Below are 19461 nucleotides of genomic sequence, written 5' to 3'. Positions count from 1 at the left end.
ATATACACAACTCTGGCAAATTAAGTTTTTGTGAAGATACCAGAACAAAGATTGTGAGTGGAGGGAAGGAAAAATGAAGAAAAATAAAGAAAAAGACAAAGGTTGCTCAAAAAATCAGTGCGTGTGGTACAATGTACTATACATATATACACATGAAATTAAATCACAATCAACTTGATTGATAAAGCACAATATGTATAAACCAATTGAGACACGGGGTTTCTCGACTTTTAGATTTAGTGAGAGCAACACTCTGTATAAGGGCCAACACGTTTCGAGTCCCAATCAGAAGTTGGAAGGGGGACTCTCATCAGGACCAATAGAGTATCTAGAAAAAAAGAGAAATATCTCTGAGTAAAGAAAATTCAAATGGTGGCCTATATGGCACTCAAGAGTGAACAGCCATTCCCTCAAACAGCTTACCCCACTGGTCTACAAGGCCACTTGGAGGGTGTAGAGTTGTATAAAGTCTATAGTAGCAATGCAGCGGGTAGCGGTTTGTCGTGGAGAGGGTACCTTTCTGGTGGTGGAGACACACTGAAAAGTAAGCGGATTGAACATTATCTATAGTAGGCAATACTAGATGACCTAAGCGCACAAGGCACCTAGCACGGTGACTTACCTAGCTCGCTCCGGGGATCCAATTGGGCCCACTGGTGGCTGGTTTATAATTTTTATAGCTTGACAAACGGATGTAGTCGAAGATATTCACCTATACAAGATGAGGAATGTCTAAAAGACTGGTCGCGCTATTAACACTCGAACGGTGGTCTCATGAGTCCGAATAGTTACCTGCGACAGCAGCACATGTGCTTGGTCGGAAGGAAATGAGAGTCAGAGTTCAAATGGACCCACTGGTGGCTGGAATAGTATTGAACCGCTTTTCACCTATAAAAAATTAGGGATGTATCAACGACTGGTAGCGCTATTTGACCTCGAATGGTGGTCTCTTGGGTCCAAGTAATTACCTGCAACAGCAGCTCGTATACTTGGTCGGAGGCGCTTCATCCGTTAGATGACTCCTACAAAAGGAGCATCAGCGTTAGTAACGGAGTACTGGTAAAACGGGGGTGGCAAAGCCCTGGAACCTCCGTATATTCATCTTACCTGGTGTGGATCGTTCTCCGGTCGCCTGTCTCGGCGTCTCCGCAGCGCTGATTTTTCGCGCATGCGCAGAACCGCTTAAGATGTCGAACTCGCGGGAGACACTACTCTCCCGCGCATGCGCATTGTGATTTAAAAGCTATGTGTATTAATTCCGGGCTCCAAGACCCGATTAGTATTAACGGTGGGCACCCTACTAACCACAAAAGGGGACAGACAGAGGCTACTGCTACAGTTTGGACACAGCAGGGGGATGGAAGAGGCCGCTGGCCTGTGAATTACAGTTTATAAATTTCTGACAGTTCATTCAGGCCGGTGACGGCCGTATTGAATTTCACAATGAGGAGCGCTTCCCTTTTGGAGAGCCTGGCATCCCAGTCTCCTCCTCGGGGATCACGCTCGACCTTGGAAATAATCGTCCATTTTAAATCCTTGATTTGATGAGACATTCTGTTCCAATGGTTGACCAGTGGTGCTGTCTCAACCCGATTTCTGAGTCTGGATTTATGTTGGGAAATTCTTTGGCGGGCCTCCTGATTGGTCTTGCCAATATACAGGAGTCCGCAGGGGCACATAACTCCATATACTACATATCTTGATTTGCAGTTACTGTGTGTATCGTGTTTCCATGATATGCCCCTATGTTGAAACAGAGAGCCCTCTATTGTGGACTCGCAGCACAGACAGGTGCCACATTTATGATGCCCTGTGATGGGATTCAGACCCATCATTTGCCTGATGGTGGGAGGTTCCTCCTTTGGAATAGCTGCTCTCACTACAAAATTGGCTATGCTTTTGTCTTTTTTGAACGCGAAAAGTGGGGGTTCAGTAAGTCCTTCTTCTAGATTTTTCACGAGATGCCAATTTTGTTTTATCACTTTTTTTAGTTGGTTGGCATGACGTTTGAGTTGTGGTTTATTACGACGTTCCAAGAGGGTCTCCCTTGGAGTCCAACGTGCCCTTTTCATACAATTTGACACCAGCTTTTTCGGATAACCGCGATCACATAGCTTTGTTATTAGATTCTTAGCATGATGTCTGTAGTCTTCATTCGTGGAGCAATTTCTTCGAATGCGAAGAAATTGTCCCAGCAGTAAATTCTCTCGCAAGCTCCTCGGGTGATTGCTTGAGAATAAAAGGGCTTTGTTCCGGTCCGTTGGCTTCACAAAAATAGACGTGGATAGTTTACCCTCAATAGGAAAGACTTCCACATCCAAAAAGGATATTTTTTCTTTTGATGATGTTATGCTGAACTTAATGTCCAGTGTCCGTGCGTTCAACCACATGAAAAATCGTTCCAACTCGTCCTCCTCACCTTTCCACACCATGAAAACATCATCTATGAAGCGTAGCCACGCTCCGATGTACAGCATACATTCATTTCCCTATGAATAAAGTTGGACAAGGGAACTGGATGGTGTGTTTTATACACTTATTTGTGTTGTGTGTTTGTCACTAGCAGATGCTTCTGCTTTCCACTGTTTGTTACACGTTTTTTGGTTGTTTGTTTTGGACACTCTCTCTCTATTTTCTTTGAGAATCAGGTGACTACCGATGATGAGACAGGGGCTTGTCTGGAAATTACATACCAGTTACCCCGATGGTGGTGTTTCCGTGAGGTGTCACTTGTTTCTCGCACATTTTTTCTAATTACATTTTCGGGTCATACATTATTGGGTGGATCCATGGTATTGACCTCGGTGGGTCAGACAATCTAGTGTTGTTCTGTATATCTGTCAAGGAAAATGGGCCTGTTTTAAGGAAGATTTGGGCGCAGTGCAGTGGATTGCCCCCTTATAAACTGTAGGGGCTTGGAATGGGTATCAGTACACATAGACTGTTCTATTTTCCCTAGTAACTCACACATTTTAACGTCCGTTGGACTGGGTCTTTTTTGTTGGTATATTATTATTAGCACACCGCGTGGTAAGCATTAGCCAGTGTTGATTGACACCGAGCCATATACAGAGGTTCCCGCCACACCATTTCATTCCCACTGTCAGCTCCCCTGTAATGATACATTCAACACAACAGACAAGCAGATGGATGGTAGCCAACTCAAAATATACTCTAATACTAATGCTTAAACCTATTGTTCAGGCATAAAACAAATTTGAGACAAAAAATATCTCATTACAAAAGTCAAAACCCACATAAACATAGCGCTAATCCACATATACTCTAAATATGAACTATGTCCAGTGCTTCATTTGTGCAAGGGCCCTCATCAGGAGGCCACTGCAGCTTGCACCACCTATTGCCCCTGCTATCGCTGCCAATGACAGGACAAACTCACCTATTAACTATCACATTCCTACAAGTATGACGATTCAGAGTATTCTAGACCCCAAAGCTATAAGAATGGGTTGGCCGGCAGGTATTAGTAATTTTCATTGTATCTTGAATTGATGAATAACTGTTGTTGCTCTCATCTCTAAATTAGACAAACACTACCACCATACGGCAGACTTAAATAAGTGCTGGTGTTGAAAATTAAGTGCTGTGCCGAGCACCAGAAACCACAGGCTCAAATTAAATCATAACTATGTCCTAAGCAAAGTCAAAAAAGGAGACCACATCAATAAGGCAACCGACTGTACTTATATGGATCCTAACTTTCACCATGTTACAAAATAAACCAAGACTTTCTCAGGGAATTACAGGTTTTGAAAATACCGCCCTACCCAAACAGCATCTTAGCACATCCGCCTAGTCTCCTTTGACAACACTTCTCTTTTACCCCTTTTCCTGTTGCCATAATTGGACTTAGAGGATCATTCATACCCTAACAGGTTGATTAGCCAAGCCCATGGAGTCTGGCCAACACATCTGAAGATCCCTGCTGGGCCAGAGAGGATTTCATTGCCAAAAGTACTCCAGCCAGCATGGTGGACGGGTTTTGTAAAAAAGTTCAATACTGACCACTCCACCGTGTCATGGTGGCGTTTCGGGCTGTTTCATTTTCCAGCATCTCCCCTCAAAGTAACTGTTTGTTATTGAAAAGCAAAAATGAATGTTCTAGATACATTAGGAGTTTTATCTCCCAGTGTCCTTGCCATGCCATATGAGGCAGACTAAGGCAGGAAAAACTCTGGTATATGCCCTGCCATAAATAGATCCTTTGGCATTATTCAGCCAGGGACCTGGAGCAGCTAGTCTGTCCCAAGGGAGTTTCAGACACCAGAGCCATCCGAGCCTCTGACTGAGGGCCCACCTGAGAAAACTAAGCTGATCCTACACCAATAAAGGAGGTCTGGGTACCAAGAGGTAGGTGCACGAGCATCCACTAATTCCTGGCACCTGCCCCCATTTTCACCCACATTTACAAGAGGGCCTTCAAGCTTTTCTCCTTTGGTGAGACAATCCTATCATGGCCATCCACATATCCCCTGCTTTAGTCTGGCATTATGTGAAAATGTATACCCAATAACAAGAAACCCATCCTCTCAAACCAATTATCAAAAAAATGATGACCACTGTTTTTTAGGAGCGCCTTGGCCAAGATGTGAAACAGTAAAGGTATCGGATCCTACATCTGACCAACCCGGATCTCAACAATGGCCAAGATGTGGTCAGCACTGGTATTTGGATGTGCCGCGAGAGGGTGGTTTGGGGGCTTCCCTGTGAAATAAAGTGTGCATTGTTAACAAACACAATGTTGTAGTATTATCTTGGTACTGGATATAAGGTAACATGGTTCTTGGCTCATGTTCCATCCTCAGAAAATGCCCCTGAGAACCCACTCCTCTCCTATGCGTGACTCCAATGAAACTTTCCCACTGGTTGAATGCTTTGTGATGTTGTCACACAAACAGTATTTAGTGGACTACTACCTGCCAATCCAAACTACAAGCAATCGTTACCTATCACTTGACTTCACCAATTAGCTGGCTCAGCCCTGGGGTTATACAGCCCAGTGGTGTGGCAAGAGGTGTAATGGTACCTAATGAAGCAAGAACAAAATGGGCCCAGTTAACATTTCAGGGCAGTATTAAAACTCGGCAATAGTTGTATTTGTTGGGTTGCTGAAATCCTGCCATAGCACTACTGCAGTAATGGCAGCTTTACCTCTGCTTATGTGTCTCTGAGTTTCTTATTCTGCCTGTCTTTTACTCTTTTCTCCTTATCTCGATCAGTCTCTTATCTTACCTCATTCTTTGCTTTTACTGTCTCCTCTCTAACCCTGCCCACTTTTTCGACATCCTATTCTCTCACGCACCCTTATTTACTTGTATCCTTTCTCACCTTTTTGTCCCATCTATTTGCTCTCCTTTACCTTCCTTTTCCCCTTTCCCTTTCTCCCCACTTCTTCCTCATCCTCTTCTCTCTCCTTCCACTACCTCTTACTATTTCCTCAGACCTCCATTTAAACCTCTTGCCCTCTTTGACCTTTTACTTTTTTTCTCTTTCATTTCATATTCATATCTATCCAAATATTCTTTACCAATTTCACCCAACGTCTCGCTCATCTCCTTCCTTCTGTCCTCCACAACACCCTTAATTCCCCCAATCCTTTCTTCTCCCTATCTCTTTTTGCTAGTTCTTTTTTTTTTTTTTTTTTAAAACCTTTATTGAAAGACACGTATAAGTACAAGCGCTGGCCTACAACCACAGGGGCCGGCCGCAAAGTCAGGAGAATCAAAATAACAAAGCAATGTATACGATAGGGTAAATACAGGATGGATGCACATAAAGTCGTTACATCGCCAGCGCCAGGATAAATGAGGTTTCATTTTACATTATATAAAGGAGGCAGCAACCATATCTACCCGCGCGTCATGCAACATATACAGAAAAGAGGGGGGGGGGGCGGGAGGGAAATAGCCCCCCACGCAAGCAGACGACCACAGTAGGGCAAAGCCCAAAGACCTCACACGCCCATACCAGGTGCAGAATAGAGGAAGAATACCAGCAAATAAATAAAGTGGACGCCACACGTACAGCCCACCCGCCCCGAAAAAGGAGAAAGTGCAGACGCAAGCGAAACAGAGGAGTAAACACCAAGGGACATAGCCCACCCCCTGGAAAAGGCAAAAAAGGGACCATAGAATAAAACAAACTAAAATAACAAACACCCCCCCCACCCTACATCACTGTAATGGCTACGGCCTACCCCACTAAACAGCGTGCCTGTCGCCCAGAGTCACCCGAAATATAGAAAAAGAGAAAGGGAATTATAACGAAGAAAGAGAGGGGAATAAGAAAAGGAAGGAGAGGAAAAGGAAGAAAGAGAGAGGAGAGGAGCCAGCGACCGAGACATAAAACACTACCCCCCCGCAACAATAATGCACTAATCGAGGTCGAAAAGGAGAGTCAAGAAAAGCCTACACCAGGATGTAAACAGGAACCATCCAGAATAACGAGGCCCGGAGATGCCTCTTTTTGCTAGTTCTTAACTACTTTCTATCTCTCTCTCTAGCAGTTACCTGTTTTCTTCTCCCATGTTTCTAACATTCACCCTCTCCTTTATCTCTCTTTCCTTGCTATTCCTCATTTGTCCCTTATCCTCCCCTCCCTTTTTCTTCTTCCAAATTTCTCCCCCTCCATACCTCATGTTCTTTTCTACTTCTCTGTCTCTGCCCTCTCTATTTGTGTCCACTATTTCTTTCTAAACTCAGTCTCCTCTCTCTCTTTCTCTCCTATGTCTTCTTTCTCATTGGCTCTATTCTGTTCTTCCCCTTTAGTATTCTCACTGCCCTCTCAAGAGAGCATAGTCTATCTCTTTACTCCTCAGGCAAACATACATCTGGGCTTCAGATAGGAACTAGTAACAACAATTTATAGTGGGCATCTTAAATAAACTGCAGCTAGTGTAAGGCATGCTGGGGCTCGTCACTCCTCTGGTCCCTGGTGCAACTGCATCAGTTGCAGCACAGATATCCTGCTAGAGTATAATAATGCACCGTGCCATATTTCTGAACAACTTTAATTCTATCTCAACAAAATGAATTCCATTTATCCATAACTAGAATTGTGACCCACTAGGCATCGCAGCCATCAGAAGGATTTCTTTGATTGCTTTTAAAAGAAAGCAGTTTCTTTTCTTTATATGCAACCCGTTTTCCTTAAAGGAAAACTTGACATGTTTAAACAAAAAAGAAATCAAAAGTATCATTTTAATTTTTCAAGATTAGGCAGTGGTCCATTGGACCTTATTTTTATAAGGGTAGGTGTTTGGGGACCCCTTCCTGTTTGCAAACTGGTTACCACTTCTTTTGAGGTGTTTGTAAAACATAAAGGATTTGCTGCGTCATTTCAGTCGCATAATAATAATACAAAGTGGACGAAGTGGGGGGGGAAAAGTAGGGGAACGATGGGCGGAGAATCAGAGGGTGGGAATGACCCAAGGATTTGGTCAGTGGGCGGAGTCAGAGGTGTGGCCAAAATTCACAAAACATCCCAATTTTTAGTATTTGTTTGACGTTTGACTGCCCAGTTACAGCTTATTATGTTATTAAATTCAACCAATTGATACACATGATTATTTGATGTTTAATAAGAGTTACTGACATTAAGATACATTCACAAAGTGGGATATGTTTCCTATCACATAATATCTCAAATACGCTTCAAAGTGGAAGCACAAGCCATTGTCTCTGAGCAATGCAGTTTCCGTCATGAGCACTTCTACTTTTTTCCACAAGAGCAGTTCAAACATGAATGGCAAAATATCCTAGCTTGCAAATGTTTTCTATAGAGTTATGGCTATGCCATATTTGCCACATAATACAACATCTGCTGCATAATCTGACAATTTTAACTAAATTGTAGTTCAAACAGATCCCCTCACTGCCACCCTTTCACAGTGCCCCTCAAGTCTCCATAATCACACTCTCTTTCAGATGCATTTAATTTGGTTTACAGCGCCATTCATATCAGAGTAGGGTTTCAGAGCACTTTACATCACACACATTACACAGAGACAATTATACGTTTGTAATTCACTATATAGGAAATGTTACATAAACGTAAGGACTACAAGGAACAGGAGTCATATGACAACCATACTAGCAGGTAGTATAGTTTAATAGTGATTGGTCTGGAGAGACACAAACTCAGAATTTAAAACGTAATACCATGGCTGGGGGGTTCTCTTTAATTATCAGAATTGTTTTCTATCCAAAAGAACACTTTTTGCAAAATAAAAAAATCAAAGACTTGGGGGGCAGGAAACCATAACGCTCAAATTTATACCTTGCAGTTTGCATGCAGCTCTTAGATAACAGTTAATAACTCACTGTTCTATGATAGGATTTTAACTTATAAACTGCAAGTAACAAAAGGATCTCTCTGCCAAAGGCAGTAACCCATTGACCAATTTACATATGTGCTCTTTGTGATCTGCATGGTACATGTTCTTTGCAGCAGACACATTAACCCTCTGAGCTACCTTTCCATGAGTCAAAACATCCACTAGACAAAACTCTGATCTCTCTCTAGGAAGAACATTAATCACTGGAAATATCATGATATTTTTATTGTTGCCAAGAATTGCTGGAGGCCAGGAAGGAGACAGCAAGTGCTTTTAAAACCATGATATAAATGCAAACACTACGTCCACACCAAAAGTCAGCACACGGTGCCCCCTAGAGACGGCCCTTCTCAAGGGTCCTGTGACCTCAGTGACAGAGCCACTATTGCTTTAGGCTGTCCTGCTTCATAGGCCTACCCGCTAGACTGGAGGTGAACTTCAGTATGGATTGCGGTGGACAAGCATCAAGGTTCCACCGCTAGGGTCCACCTGCTGGTGCTAAGACATCAGGGATTCTAAGGTCTTGCTGGGCCTTCTAAGGTCCAGCATGGGAATGTGCTCCCTCAGAAGAGCGGTCTGGTGAACATGTCACGCAGGCAGCACCTGGTTCCCCAGTTCCAAATTCGGCAGCTCTGACCATAGTGCCACATCCTCTCCCCCACTGAACACCATACTGCCCCACTGAGAGAAACTCGCACTGCCTACAACTACAACCCAATTGTGCTCCTCTATAAACACCTGGATGTGACTCAATTCAAATTACGCACTAGAAAAGAGCAATATGCTGCCTGAAGAAAAAAAAAAACACATCCTGGAAAAAGCAAACACTCATATGGAATGCAAGATTAAGAAAAGCATGTGAAATGTAAACAGGAACAACTTGGTTACCTTAACTCACTGTTAAAAAATCAGTGAGTGCTTTTGCCTGAAAAGTTAAGGACATGACTGCCGGGCCCCAAAGGGACCCGTTTCAATGTCCATTGCTTATATCCTTACAAAACGCAAGCAGTCTGGTGAAAAGACCGCATCCGTGAACACAGAGCCATGGTACATATTTTGTTTTCCAATCTACCCATCAATCTGGCATTGCATTGCCTCCAGGATTGGTGCACTTCCCCACCTGTGTAAAACAATGCTTTTCAAAGAAAGACAAAAAAACAAAAGTATCTCTCACTGGCATATTCTGTAAAGTGGTGCTAATGTGTTTAGGTGCGAATAAAATCAATCTGGCCACTTTGCTACCACTCTTGCTTTATTAAGTTTTTATTTCTTTTTCATATTTTGAAACTTTTATTTCTTAGGCTGCACTTTGGAATAGAAAAATGTCAGGAAAAAAAGACATTTCCAGCAAAAGTGTTTTTCTTTTTTGGATCCATTTCACAGGGGAACAAATAAACGAAAAAGAGGAAAGTGAGAGTGAGAAGCCTTTCTTGAAGTCACGCTTTTCAGTATGTGAGGAGAAGCTGCTAGACAGAAAGAGGGAGAAAGAGAGAGGGCGGGCAGCTGAAGCGGCAGAGCAGGAGAAGTGAACAGTGACTGTCCTTGACTTCTCTGAGCAAGAAGGAAAAGACAGAGCCATTTTCTTTCTCTGCCCACCCGCCCGTCCACGAAGGCCACGGACGCCGAGCCATACCTGTAGGCCCTGGCTATTTCTGCAGTTCCGGGACGCATGTTTAAAATCAAAAACTAGGGGAACGGAATCTATTCAATTGAAGAAGTAGAGGCACGCCGTGCCCTGCCCATCCCACCCACTTTGACCACTGTTAATACATACCACTACAAACTGGAATTGAAGGGACACCCCAAACATGCCCCTTCCAAATACCGAATCAGTATTTGGTTGCAAACCCAAATTGTAATTCGGTTTTGTGTTCCCAAATCACAATTTGATGTTTGTACATTTAAAAACTCATATTTTAAGTCACAAATGGCCCGATTCTGTAAATTGGGTCGTTAGGGACTTGAAAAATGCTTTCTACATCTGGCACAGAGTTATGAATGTCCAAATCCATTCGCTGCCACCAATAACAATAATAATAAACCATCTCCTTTTGTGAGACCAAATGACACTCATGAACAAGCGCAGTGGCCTTAGTTCTCATATCTGTCAGTGTTATCACTTGCTCTCTCCTTAGAAAGCCAAAGGGATGTTCTTCCTTTGCATTCACAATGCCCCTCATGGTCTGGTGCATGAGTTTGGATCCCATTCTGTGCACTAATGGAGAAGTGAGTAGGAAGTGTGTAGAAGAACACTGCAGTAATCAAAAACTCCACATTGTAAGCCAACCAGCAGGAAACTGAAAGTAACAGAGAGCCCCCAGCAGGTTCTACCTTAACATTCAATTCCTAAACTTCTCCTCCATCATGGTACTGTAGAGTAGTCACCACAGCAAATAACTTGTGCTGTCAGGCTGGGGTAAATCTATGCACTTCTACAACAGTGATTCAAAAAGCCGCGAACTGCTAGTCCTCGAGTGCTGGAACCACCACCGCCGGGACACTCCCTGGAGTAGCCGCGCGCTCTACAAATACCTCATAACATAACATAAAATAACCACATGGATAAATCTTTGGAATTCTTGAAAGATTAACTTGATTATGGCTATCTGAGTTAGATCAGAAAACAAAAAGAAAACAAGGTACCCCAAGTGGATTTTTGGAATCAAAAGGGGTGGAGCAAAGCAATAGAGAAGTGGGTGGTTGGAATCAAGTAGGGCAGGGGTGGGGAAGATACAGGACGGGGAAGCAATACAGAGGCAGGGAGAAGCAATACAGTAGTGTAGGAGGGATCACAACATGGAGGGGAGAAGCAAACAGAGAGCAATGTGGAGTGCGAAAAGCAAACAGAAGAGAGAGGAAAGTGTGGGGTTGGTGGGAGAAGAACACGGGTGAGAAAGCAATGTTGGGGAGAAGCACACAGGGCATCACAGAGGGAGGGTGGGAAGAAGTCATGGTCAGACTAAGAGCAACACGAGTGCAGCGGAGGGGAAGAGTACAAAAGGGAGACAGCCGAAGAACACGAATTATTTTTGTGGATTGCTTACACACAAAGAAAAAAGTAGCGGCTGAAAGTGAGTAGGGGAAGGAAACAAGCAATACTCCATGCTCAAGGAGAGGGGCAAATGCAAATACAGGAAGTAAAACCTACACAAGCTACAGAATAAGAAATTAATCCTAGTGACAACAAAGCCAACCAATGATAATCAATAAACGGGATCTAAGCCCTCTGTGTGCTGACATCATATCTTGCAACAGACAGCGCTGTCTAATACACAAGCCTTTAATACACAAGACAGGAATAGCCAAGTGGGCCGAACAGACAAAATAGGCAGCTATGGGCAGGAGTAAGCCTACTTACACCCTCTATTAGGAGAGGGCTTTAGGAAAGGTGGCTATAAACAAATGAGTGTTGCCTTTTACTTGACTCACTTTAATGGATGAGAACTGAAACAATGAAGATGGACATATGCTAATACCAAAAAACTCAGCCCTTGTCCCTCTGGCCCTATGTAACCCCACCTAAAATGGCCATAAAGGAAGCCCTATAGGTCTCTCTGTTGGGCACTAGCTCACTAGAGCCCACTGAAAGGACATTCCTCGTAGAAGAACTGAAAACTGAGTTGTACATGAGGACTTGGGGTGATGAAGTAACCTATCCCATCACACTTCACATCCACAAATTAATGCATTGTTCTGCTATCATGGATTTTTTAGAATCTTCTTGCTTAAGTGTTTTGTTTGTTCCAAACTTCAGATTGGTCAACGAGGTGGAGGAGCTGACGGAGTCCATCCGCTGCCTGCAGCAGAAGCTGGAGGAGGCGGAGCAGTCGCTGATGAACATGGAGGACACCAGGCTGTCCTTCGTGAAGGAGATAGCCATCAAGGAGAACAGTCTGTTCATTGACCGGGAGAAGTGCATGACCCATCGCACCAGGTATCCAACCCTAGTGAAGATGACGGGCTACCAGTGACATCACTTCCGGGAGAAGAAAGGAAGGGGAAAACTCTACAAAGGTTTTGTGCAGTAGCTGTATGAAATTAAAAACAATCGAATATTAGGATATAGTCACTATAAGGCACTGTCTATTTTAATAATGGTATCTTGCACAAAAGAAAGTGTGTCACAAAATCCTACAGGGTCTTATAAATATATTTTCAAGTCATGAAGCACAGATACCGGAATAAAATAATAAATGTAACGCTAAAATGAGTTGCACAAGTGTGTGGTTTCCTTGTCGTTCTTTTTAAACCCCACAGCACTAAATTTGGTTAGGGATGTTTCTTTTCTGGGTTCAGATTTCAGAAACTGTCGTTGACTATCCACAGGAGGATGCTTGCTATGAGTACTATGGCCAAAATCGGAACCAGGAATATCATATACATGTATTCCAGTTGATTTGGAAGCCAGTGTGTATCCAGTAATCATTCATAATGTATTGTAGCTTGGCGACTGTGAACGATTGTTATATATATATATATATATATATATATATATATATATATATATATATATATATATATATATATATATATCCAACTCCTTCGTTTGGCGCGAAGCATAGGTGGCCGCTTGCAGCGGCGGGCCAGGACGGGAGCGCCACTCCCTACGATTTCAAAGCACACGTTCTCCAGTCTCTCAAGAACGACGTCCAGGCCAGCTTAGTTTTCAAAACCGGTGTTTATTTCACAGCCCACTCAACGTTTCGGGAACCACTTCCCTTGCTCACGAGTGATCATGTCTGTTTACACCCAGTGTTTTAAGGTTTGTCATGTGATCAGAAACAAAATAAACATAGTAAACAGACTCCCATTTCATTCGTTCTCTGGAGCTGAGAAGACAGACTTCTATGCTTTGTCAGTGGGATGTGGCATATTTTAAATAAAATATATTTATGCGTCCTTCAATTGTGACAATGAAATTAATTAAATAAATAAAATAAATAAATTAAATTGACCACAACAACGAAGCTCATGACTTGCTGCTATTTGGCCTTTGTTTCCCGTTGAACGGTGACATATTAGTATTTCATCCAGTCTCGTGATTTTTAAGCCCCAGTGGGCTAAACCCAAGCATTGCATTTCTGTACATTAGCATGATTCTGCATACTCCAAGTTGACTCACTCGTGGTAGATCACCTCAGATCCTACTGCTCACGTCGTGAATACTGCTCTGATACTGCCCAAGTGGGCATTTGAATCACCAGTTTTCATTCAGTTTCAACTCATTTGTCACTTGACGCATTGTGCCACACTCTTTCTGTGCTGCCTTAGCTGTCTCACACTCTCCCAAAATAAACGATTATAGGTACCTGTAAAAATAGATAAATACAGTGATTACAAATCAACTTTCTTAGTGTTATCTTCCTACCAACCATTAAAAACAACAAAATACTTTGAGGCAGCCAGACACATTACTGCTAAGTCCAATGCAATAATCAATCACTTTCAGTTTCTACCCAAGGTTACCCAAGATGTACACTCAGAGCCTCATCACTATTATGTCCCAGGGGTTGCATAGTATGGTACTTAATTATGAACCTGGACTCCAGTCTCCTCAGTTCCTGCATTCTATTCCCACCTCTCTCTCTTGTAGGTATTTGATCTAACACTACAAATGATAGGAGGTTACAATTACCTTGGTGGTGCGTTGCAAAATGCCTTGCCACAGGGTACTGTTTGTCATGATTTTTTATGGCTCTTAAATGCTGCAACACCCTATCTTTGGCAGGTTTGATAGTGCTCCCCACATACCATTTTTTGCAGGGACATTTCAGGGCATATACCACATACTCTGTGTGGCATGAGACATGTTTGGTAATTTTGTATGGTTCACAGTCATTGGACAGTTTGATTTCTTTGACACTATGGCTAAATTTACATGCCTTGCACCGCCCACATACAAAAAATCCTTGGACTGGGTTTTCATTCCGTTTTTTGTGTACCACAAGCGTTTGACAGATTCTATCTTTCAGAGATGCCGGCCTCCTATATGTTATCTGTGCGTGCTCTTGGATGCCTGCCTTAATATCCTTATCTGTCATCAGGGCACTCCAGTATTTATTAATAGCTCCTCTGACTTGTTTAGCTTGGGGATTATAATCTGTAATGAACCTTACTCCCTCCTCATCTTTGTCACTCGCTTCTGTAATTACAGAATTTTTATTCTTCTCCATTACCTTGCGTACAGCTTCACCAATGCATTTTTTGCTATACCCCCTGGCTTTAAATCTTTCACACATGGTGGTTTTTTCTTTTTCAAAGGCCTCTACTTTGGAGCAGTTCCTCTTCGCTCTCAAGAGTTCGCCATAGGGGATAGAGTTAATCAGGTTTCTAGGGTGGCAGCTCTGTGCGTGCAGAAGGCTGTTTCCAGCCGTCTCCTTTCGATACAGAGTTGTTACTAACCGGTCATTCTCTCTTGTGACCCTTAGATCTAAAAAGTCCACAGATACCTCATCTATGTGGCTCGTGAAGGAGAGATTGTAGTCATTTATATTTAAAATGTCAACAAACTCTTCTGCCTCTTTTGCAGTTCCTTTCCAGACGATAAAAATATCGTCTATGTACCGGAGCCAGGTACATACTCCGGTACGGTATTGGTTAAGATGTCTGACCACTTGCTCTTCCCACCATCCTAAATAGATTCCAGCAAAGCAAGGAGCAAAGCAAGTGCCCATTGAAGTCCCAAGTAGCTGGTGGTATATGGTGCCATTGAATAAAAAATAATTTTGGGTTAGGCAGGTATAGATCATGTCTAGTAGCATATCTGTGTGAAAGAGGTAAGAGACTGATCTGCTTTTGAAAAAATGTCTGCAGGCTTTAACTCCCATCTCATGGGGAATGTTAGTGTACAGACTGTTAACGTCTAACGTCATTAATATACAGTCTGGGTCTATTTTGATTTCAGTGATCTTTTGTAAAAAATCTCCCGAATCTTTCAAGTAAGATGGCAGATTCTGTACAATTGGCTGTAGAAAATGATCCACATATCGGGATGTGTTTTCCAGACAACTGTTCCTAGAGGACACAATCGGCCTCCCCGGAGGGTTTTTGGCATTCTTGTGTAATTTAGGCAGCAGATATAAGGCTGGAATTTTTGGAAATTTGCATTTAAGGAAATTGAACTCTTCTGTTTCAATGAGTCCCTGATTCCGCCATTCAATAAGCCTTTCCTGATATGCTTGGTTCTTACTTTCATAGATTTTTCTACTACTTTTCTCATACTTAGTGACATCATTAAGTTGACTCATCCCCTCATTTATATACATTTCTTTTGACATAATAACAATGTTACCACCTTTGTCAGATTTCTTTATGACAATGCTAGTGTCTTTGTATAGACTGTCTATCGCTGCTCTATGTGCCTGACTCAGGTTGCTGTTCATTCTCGTTTTCGTTTGGGCTAGTATTTTCAATTCTGACACTACCCCCCGTTCAAACACATCAATAGCATCGTTATTCAGCATGGGTAAAAAAATAGACTTCGGTTTAAAACCGCTTTTGCTGCTTAGGTCCAACCTTATGTTCTCATTAATTAAATTCAGGGTTGGGTTTTCAATAACATCTGGATTTCCCGCAAGGTCATGCATCACTTGCAACAATTCAGCATCTCCAATCTGAATGGTACTTGGTAATGTAATGCCTGTTTCACTATTATCACTCATCCTGGTGGCAAACCACTTTTTAAGTCTGAGTTTCCTCGTGAATTGGAAAAGGTCAATCCGACTCTGGGTATAGTTAAAGTTTGGGGAGGGACAGAAAGATAAACCAAAAGAAAGTACCTCAATTTCCGCGTCATTGAGTGTCCTGTTAGACAGGTTAACCACAGTCTTGGTGTCTTTCATTTTTGCTTCTTTTGGCCCCTTGTTCTCATTCCCACTGGGCTCGATACGCTGGTGTTTGCAGCGTTTTGCTGCTTTCCTCCTCTCCCTCCCTTGAATGGCGGAATCAGGGACTCATTGAAACAGAAGAGTTCAATTTCCTTAAATGCAAATTTCCAAAAATTCCAGCCTTATATCTGCTGCCTAAATTACACAAGAACGCCAAAAACCCTCCGGGGAGGCCGATTGTGTCCTCTAGGAACAGTTGTCTGGAAAACACATCCCGATATGTGGATCATTTTCTACAGCCAATTGTACAGAATCTGCCATCTTACTTGAAAGATTCGGGAGATTTTTTACAAAAGATCACTGAAATCAAAATAGACCCAGACTGTATATTAATGACGTTAGACGTTAACAGTCTGTACACTAACATTCCCCATGAGATGGGAGTTAAAGCCTGCAGACATTTTTTCAAAAGCAGATCAGTCTCTTACCTCTTTCACACAGATATGCTACTAGACATGATCTATACCTGCCTAACCCAAAATTATTTTTTATTCAATGGCACCATATACCACCAGCTACTTGGGACTTCAATGGGCACTTGCTTTGCTCCTTGCTTTGCTGGAATCTATTTAGGATGGTGGGAAGAGCAAGTGGTCAGACATCTTAACCAATACCGTACCGGAGTATGTACCTGGCTCCGGTACATAGACAATATTTTTATTGTCTGGAAAGGAACTGCAAAAGAGGCAGAAGAGTTTGTTGACATTTTAAATATAAATGACTACAATCTCTCCTTCACGAGCCACATAGATGAGGTATCTGTGGACTTTTTAGATCTAAGGGTCACAAGAGAGAATGACCGGTTAGTAACAACTCTGTATCGAAAGGAGACGGCTGGAAACAGCCTTCTGCACGCACAGAGCTGCCACCCTAGAAACCTGATTAACTCTATCCCCTATGGCGAACTCTTGAGAGCGAAGAGGAACTGCTCCAAAGTAGAGGACTTTGAAAAAGAAAAAACCACCATGTGTGAAAGATTTAAAGCCAGGGGGTATAGCAAAAAATGCATTGGTGAAGCTGTACGCAAGGTAATGGAGAAGAATAAAAATTCTGTAATTACAGAAGCGAGTGACAAAGATGAGGAGGGAGTAAGGTTCATTACAGATTATAATCCCCAAGCTAAACAAGTCAGAGGAGCTATTAATAAATACTGGAGTGCCCTGATGACAGATAAGGATATTAAGGCAGGCATCCAAGAGCACGCACAGATAACATATAGGAGGCCGGCATCTCTGAAAGATAGAATCTGTCAAACGCTTGTGGTACACAAAAAACGGAATGAAAACCCAGTCCAAGGATTTTTTGTATGTGGGCGGTGCAAGGCATGTAAATTTAGCCATAGTGTCAAAGAAATCAAACTGTCCAATGACTGTGAACCATACAAAATTACCAAACATGTCTCATGCCACACAGAGTATGTGGTATATGCCCTGAAATGTCCCTGCAAAAAATGGTATGTGGGGAGCACTATCAAACCTGCCAAAGATAGGGTGTTGCAGCATTTAAGAGCCATAAAAAATCATGACAAACAGTACCCTGTGGCAAGGCATTTTGCAACGCACCACCAAGGTAATTGTAACCTCCTATCATTTGTAGTGTTAGATCAAATACCTACAAGAGAGAGAGGTGGGAATAGAATGCAGGAACTGAGGAGACTGGAGTCCAGGTTCATAATTAAGTACCATACTATGCAACCCCTGGGACATTATAGTGATGAGGCTCTGAGTGTACATCTTGGGTAACCTTGGGTAGAAACTGAAAGTGATTGATTATTGCATTGGACTTAGCAGTAATGTGTCTGGCTGCCTCAAAGTATTTTGTTGTTTTTAATGGTTGGTAGGAAGATAACACTAAGAAAGTTGATTTGTAATCACTGTATTTATCTATTTTTACAGGTACCTATAATCGTTTATTTTGGGAGAGTGTGAGACAGCTAAGGCAGCACAGAAAGAGTGTGGCACAATGCGTCAAGTGACAAATGAGTTGAAACTGAATGAAAACTGGTGATTCAAATGCCCACTTGGGCAGTATCAGAGCAGTATTCACGACGTGAGCAGTAGGATCTGAGGTGATCTATCACGAGTGAGTCAACTTGGAGTATGCAGAATCATGCTAATGTACAGAAATGCAATGCTTGGGTTTAGCCCACTGGGGCTTAAAAATCACGAGACTGGATGAAATACTAATATGTCACCGTTCAACGGGAAACAAAGGCCAAATAGCAGCAAGTCATGAGCTTCGTTGTTGTGGTCAATTTAATTTATTTATTTTATTTATTTAATTAATTTCATTGTCACAATTGAAGGACGCATAAATATATTTTATTTAAAATATGCCACATCCCACTGACAAAGCATAGAAGTCTGTCTTCTCAGCTCCAGAGAACGAATGAAATGGGAGTCTGTTTACTATGTTTATTTTGTTTCTGATCACATGACAAACCTTAAAACACTGGGTGTAAACAGACATGATCACTCGTGAGCAAGGGAAGTGGTTCCCGAAACGTTGAGTGGGCTGTGAAATAAACACCGGTTTTGAAAACTAAGCTGGCCTGGACGTCGTTCTTGAGAGACTGGAGAACGTGTGCTTTGAAATATATATATATATATATATTTATATATATATATATATAAATATATATATATATATATGATCAAGGCTCTACAGAGTTGAAGCGCGTTATGACAGATGATGTACCTTGAGGTATTAAACTGCTTGAATGCACCTAGTTGTGGTCTGTGCTCCTTTCTTCAAGAATTTGAAGCGCCAAGCAGCGGTGGAGTGCAGCAGTGGAGTGTTTTGGATATATATATATATATATATATATGGATATATATATATATATATATATATACATATAAATATATATATCCACAGCATTTCACTCCACATGGAAGAGGTAGAGGCCACTCGGGGGAAACGTCGGGAAATCTTTATTTAATCAGCTCATGCATAATGCATTTCGGCCATTGAAGCTTTCCTCAGATGCTGCTGTATGCAAGGTATTACTCCACCCCCACAGCAGCAACCCATGGCTTAGCTTGCACTTCATGGCGGGCCGGAGTCATATCAATAACTTGAAGATGAAAAGACTGCAGCAGCAGCAGGTGCCAGTGATATATATTGGATAAATTACCCCCTGCCGTACATTATAAGGATATTGCAAGTCACTGAGGAGTTCCATGAATATAGAGAGGAACGAGGCTGAAGGCCTGTTAA

The 19461-nt window shown here is 42.3% G+C and overlaps 1 protein-coding gene across 1 annotated transcript in view; it reads left to right on the top strand.

Annotated features, from left to right (window-relative positions):
- The window catches only part of TEKT4 (tektin 4), a 117592-nt gene extending 105026 nt beyond the window's left edge, over positions 1–12566 (top strand). The window contains exon 6 of the mRNA XM_078664189.1: positions 12111–12566. Coding sequence (XP_078520315.1) covers positions 12111–12327 — 217 coding nt within the window. The 3' untranslated portion in view covers positions 12328–12566. The remainder of the gene's footprint in view (positions 1–12110) is intronic.
- Positions 12567–19461: the final 6895 nt, after the last annotated feature.

This window comes from Lissotriton helveticus, chromosome 10 (genome assembly GCF_964261635.1).
Source record: "Lissotriton helveticus chromosome 10, aLisHel1.1, whole genome shotgun sequence".
In the NCBI taxonomy this organism is placed as follows: Eukaryota; Metazoa; Chordata; class Amphibia; order Caudata; family Salamandridae; genus Lissotriton; species Lissotriton helveticus.
Note: the sequence above shows the minus strand (reverse complement) of the source record. Positions and strands in the feature narration are given on the sequence as shown.